General features: G+C 37.0%; 1 protein-coding gene across 2 annotated transcripts in view; it reads left to right on the top strand.

Annotated features, from left to right (window-relative positions):
* The first annotated feature begins 8,884 nt into the window (after positions 1–8,884).
* hmcn1 (hemicentin 1) overlaps positions 8,885–20,915 on the top strand; it is a 280,760-nt gene continuing 268,729 nt past the window's right edge. Inside the window, exon 1 of one of the 2 annotated variants that reach the window (XM_039735773.1) lies at positions 8,885–9,484. In XM_039735773.1, coding sequence (XP_039591707.1) covers positions 9,208–9,484 — 277 coding nt within the window. In that variant the 5' untranslated portion in view covers positions 8,885–9,207. The remainder of the gene's footprint in view (positions 9,485–20,915) is intronic. The other variant, XM_039735774.1, reaches the window with a different exon arrangement.

Below are 20,915 nucleotides of genomic sequence, written 5' to 3'. Positions count from 1 at the left end.
AAGAAAGGATGCACTCATTGTTTGTAACTTGCATTTAATGTTTGTTTATATTCCCAAAGACAAGTACTTGAAAAATGACCATGAATAAGTGGGTTCTTTGACAATCATCTCAGTGGTTCTTTGTTAATCGTCTAGATCAGTATTTCTCAGCTTTTTTGGTACTGCGATCCACTCTATCCCGTATAAATATCTTTGCAACCCACTGTGGCAAATTGAAAATAATCGTCAGAGTGGGTTGGTGGTGGTGGGGATGTGTCCCCAGGTAAATTAATTATGATAGTCAGAGTTGGTTCCCCCTGGTGAATCAAGCATAATTGTCTATCTCCCTTGGTAAATTAAGCATGATTGTTAGAGCGGGAGGGGGATCGAGCATAATGACCTACTACAACCCACCCAATGACCGACTTTTCAACACTCCAGGACCCACTACACATATATAGCCCCACAATAGCAACTTGCCACCTGATTTCTGCAGCTTTTGAGAAACACTGATTAGCAACTTGATGTATTTTTCTGTGCATGGGTGAGCTTCATGGCAGTAAGAGCTACCTTGAGACTATCCTTTATTTTCGATTTAACCAATAAATTAACACTTTTTCAAAAACTCGAATTTAGCCTACACTTGTTTAATATCTGCCCTCCACTGAATACAGAATCACAACACTGGAATGCTGAAATTACATGAAATAAATTGCTATGATTCAAAATGTGTTCCTAATGTTGAGAAATTCAGTTTTCCTCTTTTTTCAGGCACAAAATACTTCTGCTTCTGGCTTCAATTAGCATATTTCTATTTATATAATATGTTAAGAATAAATATGGTTGTAAGGGCCACATGTATGTGTATAAAGCAATTAGACTCACAGACTATAGTAACATATTAATTATTGTCAGGTGCGTGCCACAATATGGGGCTCCTGAAATAACAGTGCGTGCAGCACAACCTCCCAGCACTTCCCTCCTAAAGGTAAAGCCCTGAGTCTGGCCTTACCTCGGAGCATTGTCCTGTAAAATGTGACCATTGCAAGAACACAGTGGAATGAAGGTCAAGATGGAGTGAGTTAAATGCACACATAACACTGAAGCTGTTTCAATATCACTCATTAAAAAGAACTGTCAAAAAATAGGCAAGAAGTCCCATATAAGCAAGAACAAGATCTGCTGGAAATCAAAATTTTTAATGAAAAAATAAAATCATAATTCAGGTAAAAGGTCATAAACAAGAAGGCAATGAAAGACTTGACTGAAGCCAAACCCAAAATGAAACTAAAATAAAGGTTAAAATACCAAAGAACCAAAAATGTACTGGAGAGGATCAGAGAAAGATGGTACAAGTAACAATACACATTACATGTTGTTGAACTATTCCATATTGTGTTACAGATAAGAGCACAGAAGATTTGAAAGGAAGATTGGGAGTTGGTCATAATCAAAACAGGCAAAAGGCCAAAACTGGGAAAGACAAGGAAACTTGAGCATAGACACCAAAAACGTAAAACACCAGAAAAAACTCGGAAGGATTTAAAAATAGGGCGGCATGGTGGCGCAGTGGTAGCGCTGCTGCCTTGCAGTTAGAAGACCCAGGTTCGCTTCCCGGTCCTCCCTGTGTGGAGTTTGCATGTTCTCCCCGTGTCTGTGTGGGTTTCCTCTGGGCACTCCAGTTTCCTCCCACAGTCCAAAGACATGCAGGTTAGGTGGACTGGCGATTCTAAATTGACCCTAGTGTGTGCTTGGTGTGTTTGTGTGTGTCCTGTGGTGGGTTGGCACCCTGCCCAGGATTGGTTCCTGCCTTGTGCCATGTGTTGGCTGGGATTGGCTCCACCAGACCCCTGTGTTCGGATTCAGCGGGTTGGAAAAGGGATGGATGGATTTAAAAATAATCAGAATTCTTGCAAAAAGATGACCCAAAGTCCAAAGCCCTGCCCTTAACAACTGCTTCAACAGCCCAGCAACAGTTAGACAAAATGGTGATGTTTGTTACAAAATGGTCTGTGGCATTTCAAAATGAAACACTGAATCAAATTGATTGAAATTTTGATATGATTCCTTGGTTATTAAAACCACAAAAAGGAAAAAAGAGCCCAAAGCATCCACAACAATTACTTAAATAATTACTTTGTAATACTCTGCGTTTTATTTCCCCAGCCCCCTTCATGTGAGTGCTGCACAAGAATTGGCACCCAGCAACAGCCACAGACAGGAGGTTTTAAATGGCAACCAAAAAGTAGGACCCCAGTCAATTCCTGATACTTATTGTTTCACCTGCCGAGCACTCAATCTAAATACAGTATATATATATATATATATATATATATATATATATATATATATATATATATATATATATATATATATATATATATATATATAAACAGTTTAAATTTATGCCATTAACTAAGCTTAAGTATTTTTTAATGAATTTACTGTGGCAACACAAAATTCCAAAATGCTGTATATTGAATAGAACTGACCTAACAGAAACAACTTGTATAAAACTTATATAAAATTAAAGTGTACATTTTTGTGTATTGTGTAGAAGAATCTTAGGTCATCACAATAGATTAAAACCTTGAACAATTTATTACCATGATAATGCTATGGACAAAACAATTAGACTAACATTTGCAAAAAGAAAACAACCAAAACAAAAAACTGCCTCTAGAGGAAATTATAAAAAGAGCCTAATGGCAGTAAAAGCTGACTTGCCAATGAGAACATTCCACTTGTCAGAGTCACCTGAGAGACAGGATGATGACAGTCTAATCCCAGGTGTAAAACTAATGATTAGGCTGCTATATACATCAAGGGAAGGAAAAAGTGGAAGGCATAGAAATCAGGATTAGAGAGCAAGCACTAGAAAGTTAACTGGAATTATGTAGTACCAAGTTTCATGGTTGGTATATACTGTACTGTATGTTTTAATCAATGTTAGTGAACAATATACATTACATTTTTTCCTATCACAAATATAATAGTACACATTCCTGTTTATTTTATTATCATATTAGCCTTCATTTAAAATTACAACTAAAAAAGCCATTTTTTGTAGTAACAATAAGGACACACATACATGTATTTTAAAGTTGGTCTAATAGATTAATATTTCCTATATATACTATATTTATCCGTATGTTGTAAATTTTATATCATATTTGTAAAGGATAAAGTTTGAAAGGCAATGGTGGGTATCGCTATTAAAAGATATATATTCTTTTTTAGGCCCTATTCAGATACAGCAAATCAACATGTACATTTTGAACAGAATACTATATTCTAATTATAAATGTCATAATATTTCTGTAATGATAATATATTGCTGAATTTTCAGACATTGTGATACCATTATAATCCAGATATGGCAAAAAAGTGAACTCAATTTAAGTATGTGGAGGAATGGCAGAGTTTGCAATGTTAATTACCCCTCAGCTTCTGGGTATTTGAGTTTCCTATTGGACCCAATGATATGCATTTTAGGTTCACTGTTCAAACTAGTGACTAGTTTTTGTATAAGAGTGTGTTTCTGTGTTTGACTACACAATATTATGGGCTTGAGCCCTGCACAGAACTGGATCATACCTTGCAGTCCATACTTCATTAGATAGGCTTGGGCCCGCATGACCACACACTATAATAAGCTACATGGTAGAATAAATCATTTGAAAAAGGGAAGAATTAATTAACATGTCTTTCTACTGAATAACAACATGGCATCATGTATGTTTAAACATACATACTATTAGTAAGGATATAATACAACAACTGGTGAGGCTTTCTATTCATGTGTAAATCTCTGAAGTCCTATTCCGATCAAGACATACATAATTCAGGTCTACTGGTTCTTGATAAAATATGAAGCATGCAAAAAAATTGACTAAATGATTCAATTTCAATGTTTAGCACACATATTTCTTTCAAACAAATTAGAATGCTGTCTGTTAAGTGCAGCTCATTTAAAAGCAAACTAGACATTTTTTCTCTAGACTCATGTCTGACACATGAGTTTTTATATAATAGTGCTTCATTGTTCTCTGTTGTCACCTCATATTGCAGCCAATAAACAGGCAACAAATTATACACAAACGCTCTGGAATGCTGAGAGAACATCTGTTGACAACATCTAAATGCTGCAAGCACATTACCCTGGAGCTCTCCAATCAACCTTGCTTCCTGTCTCTTACTGGCTCTTGTACAGGATTCTCCTGCTGACCTGTGGATCAAATAAAGTGTCACACCAACTAAGACAAAAACTTACAACATGGTTTAATTACCCAGCATAACTGCCTGGTGTTCTCACTGTTTAAGTCATCAGGTAACCAAAAGAACCCTTTCATTTATAATGAATTCAACATTTAATTTCTTTTACATTTTATGGAACATAGCAAGCATATTTCTCTTAATAAAACATATCCATCTTAGCTTTTAAATACATATTGCACGTTTAATGTTGGCGTATGTAATATACTACCAGTATATTGCTGAGAATTTGTTTTAAAGACTAATTTGCTTAACAGAATGAAAAAAAATAGTGTTGAGAAATGTAGGGTCCTCAGTGATTGATTTTAATACATTTGTAATACTCAGTGACCTGTTTGTGCATTTTATTTTGCAAATAATAACATAACAGAGCATTATCAAGCCCATTTAGTCCATTTCAGGGGTGTAGGGTAAAGACGTCTACCACTGCCACAGTTGGCATGAGGCAAGAAACAGCTCTTCCCAGGATCCAAGTTCATCATAAGGCCCCTCTCACACACACACTGACATTCGCATAGGGCCAATTGGGAATCATAAGTTAACCTAGCCTAGATGTCTTTATGGATCTGAGTGGTTTTCCCAGAAAACTGTTCAAGGTACTGTAGATTAACTCTGAATTAATTTTGTGTGCGCCAGTGTGTCTGTGAATGTGTAAGTCCTGCAGTGGGCTAACTTCCCACAGTTTGTTCCCATCTAATGATGCTAGGAACATTTCCACCTCCCAACTGTGTTATAAAAGGATTAAAATTGATAAACAGATTGATGGATAGATTAATCACTGTACTGTATAACTGTTAGCATATCACTTAAATGGACCAATGGTAGAGAAGTGAAAACAAATGTAACTTTGTGATTATATGTCACATTTTGTAAAAAAGTACCAATTAAATAAGTAAAAAGAAAGTAAGTCATTGTTAAAAATGTTAGGAATGCTTGCATACTGTATTAATAGTAAGTTTCAAAAAGCAGTATTTGAAAGACAGCAGATTTTTATTTGAAATAAAGTGCTATCTATCTATCTATCTATCTATCTATCTATCTATCTATCTATCTATCTATCTATCTATCTATCTATCTATCTATCTATCTATCTAAAGCACAGAACAATGTAGACCTCAGAACACATGAATCCAGTAGAACATAACAGCACTTTTGCAGTTACATTACAGTAGGAAGTTGTGTAAGAAACCTTGTAGACAGAAGACAGCTCAATGTGCTTTGAAGATCTCATTACATCCATCTCAATGGCGGAAGCTGCTTGCTGAGTTAAAAGATACAATTGAATAGCCATGCTAAAGGAATGTAAAAAAGGTGGGTTCTGCCTAAACCTATCTAGCATCAAATCTCTAAACATACCGTGACATGATTAAGCAAAGTTGGTTTTATACAAAAACCTTTCATACTAAGGATTATCTCAGCATGCTTAACATATCTAATTGTTTCCATATTTCTACATTTTGAACAGAGACACATTAACTGACTTGCTTAAGGCTGCATATTAAAACAGTGGTCGCGACTGAACATAGCACAGACACCTTAGTCATTAGGTCACATTGTCTGCCACAACTAACATTCACATTCTCAACAAAGCCTATTGAATTTGCTGATGATCAGTTTGTTGTCTTCAAATGTTATTTAATTAGAAATAAAAACATCTGGGAAGATGACACAACAATACCAGGAAACTGAAGTTAAACTCACTAAAAAGTACATAAAAATGTGAAAGAGAAATCAAACATTAATTATATTAAAATCTCAAGTTACTTATATTTAAAAAATGTAAAAGCACTATATTAAAAAGTGGTTAAACTCATATAAGGCGATAGATTTTGTGTCATTTAAAGTTAATTCTACTTCTAGCTTTTATAATGTAATGTTATGATTAGCATTTCGTCCTGCAAAACAAAAACTGATGTTTAGAATTGTGACACTTTCTACTGGAAAAAGGCCTCCATAAATTAGCATTAGACAAACATACATAAGGTCTGTACAGAACATGCTTAAATCTAAACAGTTAAATAAATAAATATTTTTTTCTGTGACCTATTTAAAATTAACAGATTAAAACACTGTCTGGCCAACGGATATGCTGTAAGTCGAGCCAGCAACTAGTAAAAAAGACTCTTAATGGTGCTCCCTAGGCTCAGAAAACAGAATTACAAATGAAGAAAATGTAAGCACGAGGGTACATTGCACTTTAGTAAAATGAGAATAGTAACAAAACAATTATGGCAAACAGTAGTGCAGCAGTTAGCCCCGCTGTCTCTACTATCCTGGGTTCAAATCTACAAATTGCTCTCTGAGTGAATACTCCATATTCTTCCCTATCTGCATGTTTTGATCCCTGTGTGTACTCCACTATTGCATTAGATCAGGGGTGCCCACACTTTTTAGGCTTGCGAGCTACTTTTAAAATGACCAGGTCAAAATGATCTACCAACATTAAAAATGCTATATACTGTGTGTGTGTGTATATATATATATATATATATATATATATATATATATATATATATATATATATATATATATATATATATATATATATATATAGTATCAGAGGTTGGTATAACAAGTTACATTTACTCCATTACATTTACTTGAGTAACTTTTTTAAAAAATTGTACTTCTAAGAGTAGTTTTACTGCACCATACTTTTTACTTTTACTTCAGGATATTTGTGAAGAAGAAACACTACTCTTACTCCGCTACATTGAGAAACACTTGAATCGTTTCTTTTTTCCATTAGATAAAGTCTGACAGACAATTTTCAATCTGTTCTGTGTAGCGAATGCTGTCATGTTGCGCACACGCCTTCCATTGCGTCTCCAGCTCTGACGCGAGGTTTTGGATGTTCCCCAAATCAAGGCGCTGCAGCTTTAAGGACAGATATTGCATTTTTCGTTTAAAAGCATTAACTGAGCTAATCATATTGACCATGATTTTCTCTTTTATTGGCAGCTATAAATTAATCTCATTCAACATGTTGGTCAGATCGGAAAAAAATAATGCCAATAGCGGCCATTGATCATCATTCAGTTGCGTATATTCTGCATGTTTAATGACAAGGAGAAACTCCTTTTTCTCCGGCCTGGGGTCTTGAAATCTCAGCAGGAATTTCTTCCTAGCCATCTGTCTCAACGAAGGCATATTTAATCATCTCTCCATCTTGGAAGGACATCTTATGCTTAATGATCAAGTGACTCACCAGGAACAATGCTTCGGTGTGTCTGCCTTTGCTTTTGAATTCAGCCGAGTGAAAAATGACGGCTGTCCGATTATCAGCGATTTTAGTTCCCTCTATCTTTCTCTTTCTCAGATCGATTTTCGGAAGGAAGTCAGTTTCGTAGTTTTTATGAACAGTTCGAAAGTGCCTTTCCACATTTTCCTTCTTTGGAATAGCAATGATAGATTGACAGATCAGACAAACGCACTTCGATTGTGACATTGTGAGAGAAAAAAAATCATCCTCCAATTCCACATCCAGCCCATAACCAACATTTTTTTTTAAATCCCTTCTTTAGTCGATATAAATTGGAAGGCTAACTAGATCACAGCCGGAGTTTTGCAGTAGCTCGCGCATTTGATCTTGCGTTCGGGATGACCAGTGTGTTAGAAGAAAAGAGATCTCAGACTGGCCGTCGTGTATGTCAATCAAGTGGCAAATGCCATAGGGAGGATATATGATAGACATTTAATTTTTTTTTTTTTTTTAATGCAACGCGATCTACCTGCACTACCTTTCCGATCTATCGGTCGATCGCGATCGACGTATTGGGCACCCCTGCATTAGATTAACTAGTAATTCTAAATTGGCTCTGATGATGTTAACGTAAATTGGCCTTGAGCTGGACTGGCCCCCAGTTCAAAGTTTGTCCCAGTATCTTGTTTGAATGGTTGCTGCTGAGGCTGTTCATCTTTGATTAAGCTCGTACCAGCACTCTTCTCTTTGCAGTATCCTTCTGTAACTTGGCGTTACTGTCTTTCATCAAGGCAGGTTTCTTGATACTAAAGCGGAATTTAGAGGTGGATGTTTCATTGGCAGTGATGACCCACTGGCAGTCCTCCACTGTTTTTTCCCCACATCTCCAATTCTTGTCAATGCAGTTGTACAGTGTATAGGTAGTGTATATACAGTATATATATATATATATATATATATATATATATATATATATATATATATATATATATATATATATATATATATATATATATGTGTGTGTGTGTGTGTGTGTGTGTATGTGTGTGTGCTTAATTTCATATATTTTTTACTTAGAGACCAAATTGAGTTGTTTATCCCATTAAAATACATTGTGAAATAAACACACAAACGCCGTCAAAATTAAGATGAACGTAAGTTAACAAAACACACGTTTAAGAAGAGTAAGCTGTCAATGGGTAACACGCAAATTGATACTATAAAAGGGTTTTAACCCTGTGAATGTCGGAGGAGAAAGAACTGCAGTTACCAAAGATAACTCTAACGCAAGTCGTCACCGTGGTGTAAAGTTCGAGAGGGGCGCGCTCTACACGCCAGAGCCCCTGGAATCCCCAAAACTGACCTCCGCCAATCAGAAAGCAGCATCACACAAGAAGGTATCAGTTTGCCTTTTTCAGCCGCTGAACTACGGGCTGAGATTTTGAGTCTCTCGAGCGAGTGAGTTCACAAGGAGGAGGCAGGCAGATTGAGCGGACTGATAGACAGCTGCGATCTCAAAGTAGAAGGGTGTAGGGGGCAAATTCTCTGCGCGCTTAAACGACGATACCTAAACAGAGCATCTGCTCTCCTGAACCGTGCCTCATTGCTTCTGTAAAAGACCGATTTCATTGACTCATTTGCGCGTACTCGGGCAGATGCCGCTGTCACTTCACATCGGAGCACCTTGACGAGTTTCTTTCAGGACACGAAGAAGGACAGAGTCCGCTGCTGAGAGAGCACTGCCTGAAACGATGGGTCTGCGTGGGAGACGCAGCGGTGTCCTGCAGCTGTGCACGACCGCTGCTCTCATGTTGGCTCTGTCCAGCGCGCAGGAACCCTCCGGCGCGGGACAAAAGCAAGACATCCCCGAGGGCGCCTCCACCTTGGCCTTCGTCTTTGATGTGACCGGCTCTATGTATGACGATTTAGTCCAAGTTATTGAGGGTGCCTCCAAGATTTTGGAAACTTCGCTCAGCAGACCCAAGAGACCACTATATAACTTTGCGCTGATACCTTTCCACGACCCAGGTATGCAGGATTTTTGACTTTGTTTGATATCTGCATGCCACAATAAGACAAAAAAAAAGTAAAAACCCAATCAAGAACATCTGCGCTCGCAATGTTAAGCAACTTTTTTTTTTTTACTTTAGCAGGGTGGTTGTTTTTACTTTACAAATGATCTGAATGAACCTTGGAATTAGTAGCGAAACCATATGAGAAAATGAAGTGTATTCTTGTGTATTTGGTAAAGCCTGACGTATTATTGCTTTGTAGTTTTCAGAATAAGCATTTCAAAATTGACTTTTCTCGTGCCTCTTTTATTATTCTCGTTTTCTTTTCAAACTTACATGTTCTTTGTTTTAATGAATTACAATGTGAAGTCTAAAGGGGGATCGTTTGTAGAGCGACTGTTTCGCCAATATTGGACTGAAAAAAAACCCCACTTAATCTAACGAAATATAACACAGCACTGTTTAAATGGTAAAAAATCTGGGTTTCAGTATTTAGCTTACTGAAGTCTGCAATTTCATTACAACACAGTAGTAACCATGTAGGGGTCACTGAGTTAAGACTGACCCTGGCTTCCCTGTCACTTTATCAGTCCAAAGTTTAAATAACATTTGGATATTAAGAGTAACACATGGCCTTTTGGGACTTGTTAATCAATAAAGTCCAAGTTGATATTCTTATTGGAAACATTTCCGAGTTGGTCGATTATCTGTTAGACTGCATTACGTTGATTAGTTAATCATTCTTAACTTTTAGTAAATAAGTTTCTTTTTGTCATTTGCAAAGGAACTTTTTTGTTACAGTTGAACAGCATTTGCCCAGACCCTAAGAGTAGGTTAAAGTCTTCATCCTGTAGGAACTCCAGGTCATAGAATACATCCATCCATTTATTATCTTACTTAACTAGTTCAGGGGTCAAAGCCTTTCCGGAGTGCACAAGGTTGAAATCAACCCTGGAAAGCATGTCAGGCCATCACAGGGCACACTTGCACATACTTCAAAGTAGGGAGTTGCTAGTTTACATAATGTACATGTCTTTGGGATGTGGGAGGAAAACCTGAGGATCTGGAAAAAAGCCTAAACTGCCATGGGAAAATATGCAAAGCTCCACAAAGAAAGTGCCCAGCCGGAGATAAACGCAGGACTGTGGAGCTGTAAGACAGCAGTGTTAACCACCGTGGTTCTTTGCCTCCCATAAAGGGCATTTAACTAACTGAACATTTATTTATGTGCATAATCTTGTATTTATTACACCATATATAATTAGTCTAAAGCCTAAGAATGAATTACTATGGAGTACATGTTTGTATTTCATACACCTTTAGAGGTTATCATTTTGTACCATCATATAGGAAAACCTAAAGAAACATAATTTAATATTTTTCTTTTTTTATCCCGATGTTCTGTGTCATGTGGTTGCTGCTGTAACTTTTGCAACTTTCTTTGGGATCATTACAATGTCTATCCATCTATCAATGTATTTTAAAGGCTAATAATGATTGGTGGGTGGCATGGTGGTTCAGTGGTAGCACTGCTGCCTCACAGTTAGAAGACCTGGGTTCGCTTCCCGGGTCCTCCCTGCGTGGAGTTTGCATGTTCTCCCCGTGTCTGCATGGGTTTCCTCCCACAGTCCAAAGACATGCAGGTTAGGTGCATTGGCGATCCTAAATTGTGTTTGTGTGTGTCCTGTGGTGGGTTTGCGCCCTGCCCGGGATTGGCTCCTGCCTTGCACCCTGTGTTGGCTGGGATTGGCTCCAGCAGACCCCCGTGACCCTGTGTTCAGATTCAGCGGCTTGGAAAATGGATGGATAATAATTTGTTTACTTATTACTTTTCACACATTATTTGTTAGTGTCATATAATTTTTTTTAATGTCTAAATTTATTGATAACAGTTTTCATATGTTATAGGAATTAAAATTCTTGTTTGTGGAATGGGTTCATATTAGAAACCTCTGTCACACCTGTAATGTTGTAATTAGTGCATAGACTCATCTGTTAACATTTCACTTGTTTCAGTACTCCCTGAGATAACATTTTAATGAGTGTTAAATTTTTAACATCAAATTTCTAGTACAAGAGTTGTTGAAAATTACAGAGTAGTCCTGCATCCCCTTGGTCATTGTTCTGGCAGGATCTTATAACACATTAAGAACTTAGAAATCTCAGTTATAGCCATTACTTGGTACAATCAAGTGATACAAGTAGTTACAAAGAAATACAAATGCTTACAAAGCTCATTGTCATGCAATATTCTAACCCACTTAATCCTGACCAATGATGCAGGAGCCATAGTCCGCTAGGCAGGAACAAGCCCTGGACAGGACACAAACACAAACACATCCAGGTCACCTAACCTGCATGTCTTCGGGCAGTGGGAGAAAACCCATGCTGACACGGAGAGAACATGAAAACACCATGCAGGGGGTCTTCTTACTATGAGGCAGCAGTGCTACCACTCCTAAAGCTCATTATTTCTTCATTTATATAAAAAATATGGGCTTTAATGTTAAATGCACTTTGTAATTTTTGACATAGTTTGTTGTGATATCAAATATGTAAAGAGATTTTGCATACACTATTAGAAGCTCATTGAATCACTTGTCACTTTAAAAGTCTCCCATTATTGATTCAGGCAATGGAAGAATAAGCCACCAGAGGGATTTGTTTAGTCCAACTAATCAGAACGGAAAGTTTGCATGCTGGATGTTTTGTGACAGATTAAGAATTTATATTCTGTTATTTTATGTTTGGATTAGCAAAAGCAGATCATTACAGCTTCATTTCCTGCTTGTGAACATCAACACCCTTTTTAATGACAAAGTCCAGTGTTCATTGTGTGTTTGTGCTGCTCTTTACCATGACATCTGTCGCCAGTTAAACTCATAGTATATCCACCCCTGAAAATCTCCGTTTCCCTAATCTTCCTTGTTGAAATGGCATAGATCAGCATTTTTTATTATGCTGTCATTTGATATCTTACTATTAGAATTTAATAACCTTCATAATTCAAATTTAAGTTATGTGTCACAGTTTAAATTTCAGCTATTAGCTCACTGTGCACCCTGGAGTAACTTGTTTAATCCAAACTATTGCTGTACTTTACATTAGAAGTTATTTGAGATAGTGCTTTGTATTGGGAAGCCTGGGTGCCAGAAGCAGTGTATAAATATGACAGTATTACATAAAAAAGGAATTAATTGTTTTTTTTTCTCATATTCTTACTGTTAACAATGAAGACTTTTTCAGTCCCTGAAAATATGTTTAAGTTGGATCTGGTGAGTGGAGATTTTCAATAGTTCCCAGCTGGCTGAATGAACAGGGCAATATTTATAAAGTGTAGGAAAATAAAATTATGAAGAACTGATGTTGCCTCTGTATTTTATTTTAAAGTGAAGTTGATGTAAGCAATAGTAAGACCAGCCAGCTGCATGTAATTTTCTTACAGCGATTTCCTCCTTTTGTCCTTCCTCTTTAGTAGAGAAGTACAGTGATAGCTTACTGCTGTGGATCGGAACTGATCATTAATAAACTGTTTTTAAACAAAGAACACTTGAAGCTATAAGTTTCCATTCGGCTGTGTTTTATAATTGTAATTACAGTATGTGATAGACAGTAATCTATTAACAGTGCTGTCTAACAGCAAACCGTGCTATTGACTAAGTCTCCAGTGTAAGTAGTAAAGGACTAGTTTAATAAATAATGCTTTGTCAATAGCACTTACATGTAAACACAGGAAAACAGCATGTCTGCAGTCGTGTGTGGTGTAATGGGGCACTGTTTGAAGCACCTCTTGTCTTTGCAAACTGGCTTTATTATGCTGAGCTTGTTTAAAGGCTGTTTGTTTGCAGGCAGCTTGTTGCAAATTGGTTTCCAGCTTGTTGTCTCTACATTTGGAATGTCAGGATGTTTATGCTTATGACTTCAAACATTCTTGGGCTTCCTTGCAAATACCAAAATGTGAAGTGTGGTGTGTGAGTGCTGTTAGAAATGGCATTTTGGAAAAAGCTGTAAACCACAACAGAGTTTAATGATTTTATTCTTCTGAGCAAATGTTTTTTTTCCTTCATGTATTATTTATGCAGTGCTCATTTAAGCCCCATGATTTTAAAGATCAGTTGTCATTTGGACAACTTTACTTTAGGACAGAAAACGCAGTTTATTTTTTAGTCATACTTTACACTATAATGTACTTAAAAACATTCAAACACATTCTGATGGACAAGGATAACATAATGTATAAGAAACCTCCACATGAAATGCTTCACTAACTGCCCAGTATTTGTAATTATAATGCAGAGTTAATGATCAGTCTTGCCTTTAGTTATTGGCATTCATTGAAGTATTGATAATCAGACTTTTGGTTAAAGAATCTTCCTAAGGGACTCTTTTATGTTAGATTTTGTTAAGTGCTGGTCTTTTATACTCTCATTTCATCATTGGGTGTGGGGAAATTATATATATATATATATATATAAATTTTTAAATAAATGCAAGTGAAAACTGTAATTTGTAATTATGTAATTCTTTTGTATTTCTGTCTGAGCATAAGAACATGACATAAAACAATTAACAAACGAGAGGAGATCATTCAGTCTATCAAATTTGTTTGTTTAGCTAATAGATAAGCTGTCTTAATATCTCATCAAGATACTTCTTAAAGGTTCAACTACACGTCTTGGTGGTTTGTTCCAGATTCCCTCAACTTTTTGAGTAAAGAGGAGCTTCCCGGCATCAGTCCTAAATGCACTTACCTGTAATTTTCACTGGTGTCTTTGATTATGTTATTTACCATGTAAATTGAAATCATTCTGCTGGATCTATTTTATCAATGCGTTTGAGAATTTCTAAGATCTGGATTACGTCCCCATGCAGTCTTCTCCGCTTGAGACTAAACTGAGTCTGCCAGAATTCAACATGTCCTTAAGCCCTGGGATGTACTTGGCTGCTCTCCTCAGCACAGCTTCAGGTACTGTTATGTCTTTCTTGAAGTGTAGGGACCAGAATTGCACACAGATGCAATTTAATTAATACATTATAAAGTCTGAACATAATGCCCCTAAAATTATATTCAACAGTTTTTACTATATAACTTAACATTTTATTTGCCAATTTAGCAGCTTATGCGCACTTCTTAGTATAGACCCTTAAGTCCTTTTTAGAGGTTTCATCCTTTCGGACAGTGTCTCCCATCCCGTCTTTATAAGTGATATTCCTTTTGTCCATGTGTAGCACTTTGCACTTTTCCACATTGTGCTTGTAAATTCTGTAGCTAAGAGCTGGCTTTAGGCTTTAAATTTGAGGGTAACATTCTCACTTTCTTATACCCACATAATCTAATTTAGTTTGATATGGGGTTAGAGCCTCTCTAGGCAGTGCTTGGTGTAAGACAGATACTATAGCAGCCCTGAGCAGGGCTCCAGTAATAAAATAATAGTAACAGAAGAATATTTACAGAACCTGAATGAGAATTGTCTTAGAGGGGGATTATTTTAATGTTTGGATGATTTCTGTGCAGGTATCATCACTGAAACACAATAACTGTATAAGTTACTCATTTGTACAAAATTGGATGTTTTTGGCAAAAGGGAATGACATCATCTCTCTTTAAAGATAGTTTAGTATAATTGCAATGTTGGGGTGGTGAATCCTCCTTGACAGTTTGTTGCAACCAGGGTGTGACTTTAAGCTAGTAAAAAATTGGCATCTGGCACAAATGTTTTGTTATGGTGAAGGGAACTGATGCATCACTGATGTTGGAGTGGAGTGGTGGGGGAGTTCCTTCCTATCCCAGACTTTCTTTACCACTGTGTATTAAAAATATACATTCATTGGTTGATATGTTGCATATTTCTAAAATAGTGTAATGTTTAAATTTACTATTGTAGTCGTCCGAGGGAATGACGGCTGGTAACAGAAGATTAATTTTGGGGTGCCAACCTGGTTGTCTCTGTTTACTTCAAATGTCAACACAAATGTAACGTTTAATGGCAAAATAAACAAGAGAAAATAATACCTCTTAAGGGCTTTTGGCTCATGGGTTCAGGGTACGAATAAGCTCTGTCTTTTCATACTCCCAGTCAAAGAGTGATGCCAGGGACAGGAAAGGGCAGAGTCAAATGCGCTCTCAGGGTGGTTTCTCGGCATTGTGGAGGAGAAGGAAGATAACATGGTTAGTGGCTGTGCCCTCTCTCAGCCCGTGGTGGAATTATACTGTATGCCTAGGAGGAACCTGGCAGGTGACCCTCTGACATGCGTGTGTGACACCATGCATATTCACCCATCTGTTGTGAAATCTTCTTAATCCAAGTCAAGGTAATGGGGTGCTGGAGCCAATCTTGGTGACATCTGACTCAGGTAGGAATCAACCCCAGGAGAGAATGCACTTACACATATTTACCTCAACTCCTTCATAGTAGGCCAATTTGGAGACATAAATTAAAATGCCATGAACCTTCACATGTCTGAAAATTGGGGGGAATACAGACATGGGTAGAATCTGGGTATTTCTCACAGGTGGTGACTGGACTTTGATTTGATCGTAATCTAAAGAGCTTGTGAGGTTCCAACATGTGCAGATAACATTTGTAATATTACCAATATTTCCAAAAATCACATATAGCTGTTGGAGGATGCTAAGGTATTTATAGCTTTGTACATTTTTGTATTGTTTAAAATGGTAAGGATCTCGACATGAATGGTAAATACTGAGTAGACATTAATGAAAATAAAAAGTATAAAAAAATGCCTTAAAACACAGATAATAATCTGTACAAACATGAAATATATAATACTACCATATACTTTTTAAAATTTGTAAATGCCCACTGACTGAATTTACAGATTTCAAATGATAATTTATGTATTTTGTTTATTAATAAATGGCAGGAGGCAATTTTATTTGGAACCGTAATATCCCCCTCTGTTCTATACATATTGTACATCTAGTATTGTACTGTATGTTTCTGTTGTATTGGTTAAAAGAAAGACATATGGATAGAATTCCTAAAACAAAACAAATAAAACCTTTTCAGCCTGCAGTCATAACAGACTGACAAAATATGGCGTGCATATTCATTTTGAAAGCTTACATTGATGCTGTACAGATGCCAGGATGATTCATTGTTAAAGGATTACAGCACAGGCTGTGCCTTTCAGTAATGATTTTCTATACATAACTATGCATAACATTTTACATTTTCATTTTTATTGCCCAAGTTAAGTCATCAGTCAAGTAAAGTATTTCTAAATAGAGGAATTTCCACATAAATCAGCAAACATCTATTCTTACCATATTAAAAATCTAAACTTGCTATATTTTCAAGTGATTTAAATATACATACAGTATCAATTATACTGGAATACTTGTATTAGCAAAAAAAAAAAATTTTACTCAACCATTCTTGGATTTTGTTTCTTAAGAGGCCATGTTTTCAATCAAGAATCACTGCTTTAGAATGTTTTCACTTTCATTTTGAGAGATGAACATTAACAAAAACAACATTTATTTATATAATACATTTTCATACAAATGGCGTAGCTCAAAGAAAATTTTATAAAAAAAAATAACATTAGGTAATGCTAAATAACAAAGAATAAAACAATGAAATGAAGTGTACATGCGTGATCTCTGGTGCAATAAAACTGAATACTGAAAAAAGTCAGTTAATGTACATTATTATTATTTTCTGTTTGTCCTGCTGTGCCATGTCGACTGCTCTATAAAGTGATCCTTGACTTGAAGTAATTTCAGGGTGGAAGAAAGTTTTAGCTGTTGATTTGAATGCATTCTACAAATGAACTGGTTTACTTTATCTGCTGTCTGAACCTGATTTATGCAGGGGAGCCAGACTTTATCCTGGCATTAGAGGGCACACTTAAACACACACCCATAATCATGTCAAACTGCTTTAAAATTACTTCTCACCAAGATGGCAAGACTGTTGAAGAAAATCTGAGTATACACTAGGAAAGCATCCCAGTTCCATACAAAAGGCACAGTTGGCAATAATAATGGGATCCAAGCATTATGAAGTGGTAATGCTACTAAGGGAGGCATGGTAGCCTTTCATTTTTGCACAGAATATTAAAAGTGGAAATTTTCTGTCATATCCAGTTTAACTGTGTGATGTTACCAAATGTGTATATTTTTCCAATCCTGACTAAAGGAAAGTGCACTAAACATAAAACAAATAAAATGAACATATTACAGCATATTGAGACTAAGTGTCAGATCCTCAACTTCAAAACAGAAATATCAAAGCATTGTCCACTCATCCAACTGTCTTCTTTATGACTAGAGTTGGAATTGCAAAGGAATAAGGCCTGCTCTGGGAGCATGTAACACTAGACAGCAGATAGATGCATGTTAGAGTTGCTGCTGGGGACTGCTCACTTTATCCCTGATTTCTGAAGCTTTTTCCTCCTAAAATGTATTGTAAACATCTTATATTACAGTGCCTACCTTTCATCGGGGTCATCAACCATGTCCTCTTTTAAACACTGTCATACCAAAACTTCAAGTCCTTCAAAGAAGTCTGCCTGCACAGAGACCTTCTCTGGTGTAGAAATCTGGCTGCTTTTTGTGAAGACTGTGAAGAGATTTATACGGGACCAATTTGCCTCCTCATCGAACTCCTTTCAGGAAGAGCTTGTAGTAATCCATACAATTTATACTTTTAATGGGTACTTTTCTAAAAGTTCAGTGTTTTAGCTATGTGCACCATATACTGGTTCTTCATCAATCCTAAAAACATGCCAATAAAATGAATTGAAAGCCAGCAAATCAATCTGTTCTATGACTTCAGCCCTTTCACATTGGCAGCATGAAAGGTTATGAGTCCATCATGAGATTGGCCTGCAAGGTTTCTCAATGCTCTGGAAATGTAAGATATGAGGACCTGAAAAAAGCAATGAAAGCCATTGATAATTTTGGGTTGCTGTCAATTTTCTCTCCTAATGGCTGTGTCTTTCTATTTTGCTTGAAAGACAATGTGTCCATACTATTCAATGAAAGATTTTGTGCAGCTGTTTTTATGTCTACTTTGGAACCTGTAAGCCAGTCTTCATTTTATTGTGGTAGGTAATGAATACAATTAATGGGCTGGTAATCTTCATTTGGTTTTGTCTTAAAGACATTATGGTTAATTGACCTCAACTAGTTGGAAGGACTGTTCTTGTGGTTGGCTCCTTGTGCTTTTTCTTTGACTTGACATGGTTGATCACTCCACTGCCTCACAATGATTCGATCTTGGGAAGCTATATGCAACATGTGTCCCTATGTGTCCCTTCTGGGCCTAGCTTACATTGGGATGATATTACAGTTTACAAGGGCTGCTGTTTGATTTAAAATATTTAATTGCAATTAATCACACAATTAAAATTTTCAATCAAAATGAACTACATATTAATCCATTTTTTTATATTAACTTCAAGCGCATTAGTATTTTTCTGTAAAGCAGAAATAACTCAGCAATTCTAGTACAAAGCAGTTTTAATAATCACTTGCCCTGCATATTAAATTCTTCTAGTTTATTGAACAGTTTTCTGTAACAGAAACATTTAAGTAAACAGTGAAACACTAATCAGTCAAAAGCTCAAAGAAAGTTTTTGCTTTTTATTAGATTTAGATTATTTAGATAATCCTGTATCTAAAATGATATGAAAAAAAAATTAAGACATTATTGATTTTTTGACTTTTTAATCAGCCAATTGTATAAGACCTGTGTGGTAAAGTGCGGTCCGCGGCTGATTGGCATCTTTTAAATAAATAATTGCCGCAGTCATGTCTTTGTGTGGGAGGGAGTGGTAGCGTGGCGAGAGCGTGATGTGGTAGCGCGTGGCCCTGCACTTAGTCCACAGGTGCAGGATTGGTGCTGGGAGCTGCTGATTGCAGCATCTGTGCCATGTCCCAATTTTAAGAAGGGAAGCACGAATGCAAGAGGAAAAAAAAGGAAAAGAAAAGAAGAGAGAATGGAGGTCAAAGAAAGGAAGAAGAGAGGCAGGAGCATGAAAGAGTGAGCAGGTGTAATGAGATGAAGCAGGCAGACGGGAGTGGAGCCCTAAGGAAGTATCGTGTGGCCGGCGCTCAGGAGAGGGCTCAAGAGTTACTCATATTGAACGCCTAAGTAGCAGGAACGACCACTAGGTTCAGAAGTGTGCTGTTGCCGTGAGGAGCCAATGGATTGGCGGCAGTGAGAGGACAGAGTGCTCTTTCGCCGGATGGAGACTGGAAAGTCAGGGGTGGACGTGGAGAAGGGCAAGTTGGCTCCCCGCAGACACCTTAGATTGGCAAAGGGAAAATGGGCCAGGAGAAGAAGGTTGTCTGCTGGAGGACTTTGGGACTTCTCCTTGGGCTGCAAGGTCCAGAGAGGGCAGGCTGAAGAGGAGTCGGATTTTTTAAAGGGGCACCGAGGCTCACTGAGCTAAAGACTTGCCTGAGTTTTAACCTTGTTTTAATGGGTTTATTTATTTCATGTGAACTTTGTTTTTATTAATCATTTGTTTATTATTAAAGGAACACCTCACTTTTCACTTTTGATTTATTTTAATAAAAGCACTGAGCACTTTTCACCATTACCTTGCTTGGTGCATTTGTCCTCATCTACTCAGCTCATCCCGGTCATGACTATCAATGGTGTCAGGTTCAAGAGGCTCCCAAAATGGAAGAATGAGCATGGAGCCGATCCACACCATCTCAAACAGTTTATTTACACTGCACATTTAAGGGATGACATTTTGTTATTAACAGCATTTCCAGAAACAGAAAACAAATGTTTACAAGGGACCAGCTTAGGGAAAAGTTACTTTTAAAGTTAACTTGGTTACTTTACTTGTTATTTACAAAAGAGCAACTAAATACAGTAAGTAATTCACTTATAATAAAATGTTACATGTTACTTTTTTAGATGGCAGCAGCCCTGGATATTGGTGCCCAATAGAAAGCCAGCAGGGCATGCAGGGAGATTCACTGGGTGTCGCAAGAGGGCATTGGGACTTACGTATGACCCGGAAGTGCTTCCATTGGGCAATGGCTCTGGAACCTGAAGTACTCCCAGGTCCTTAATAAAAGGGACCACACTCCTTTGGCCAGGCGAGTCGGAGCTGGGAGGAAGAGAGGGAACACTCAACTGAAGGAGGGCAGTGTGGTGGTGAGAGAAATTGTAGTGCTGAATTAAACTGTGGAGAGAGAAATCTGTGTTTTTGTGCTTTTGCAACTTTGGGAAAGGATTTTGGTGAATAAACCAACTTTTAATAAAATCCAGGACTCTGTGTGTGTTCGTGTCAGGGTTTGGGGGTTGCTGACGCCCTGGTTTCCATCACAATAATATATTTATCACATATTTGGGAACTCACAATCACCCAGCTCAACTACACAGAACCAAGTAAATGTGTTTAATGTATTAAACATACATTTTATTAACTTATCTGTACAACATACTGTACTTTTG

The sequence above is a fragment of the Polypterus senegalus genome, chromosome 14 (genome assembly GCF_016835505.1).
Source record: "Polypterus senegalus isolate Bchr_013 chromosome 14, ASM1683550v1, whole genome shotgun sequence".
Lineage (NCBI taxonomy): Eukaryota > Metazoa > Chordata > Cladistia > Polypteriformes > Polypteridae > Polypterus > Polypterus senegalus.
Note: the sequence above shows the minus strand (reverse complement) of the source record. Positions and strands in the feature narration are given on the sequence as shown.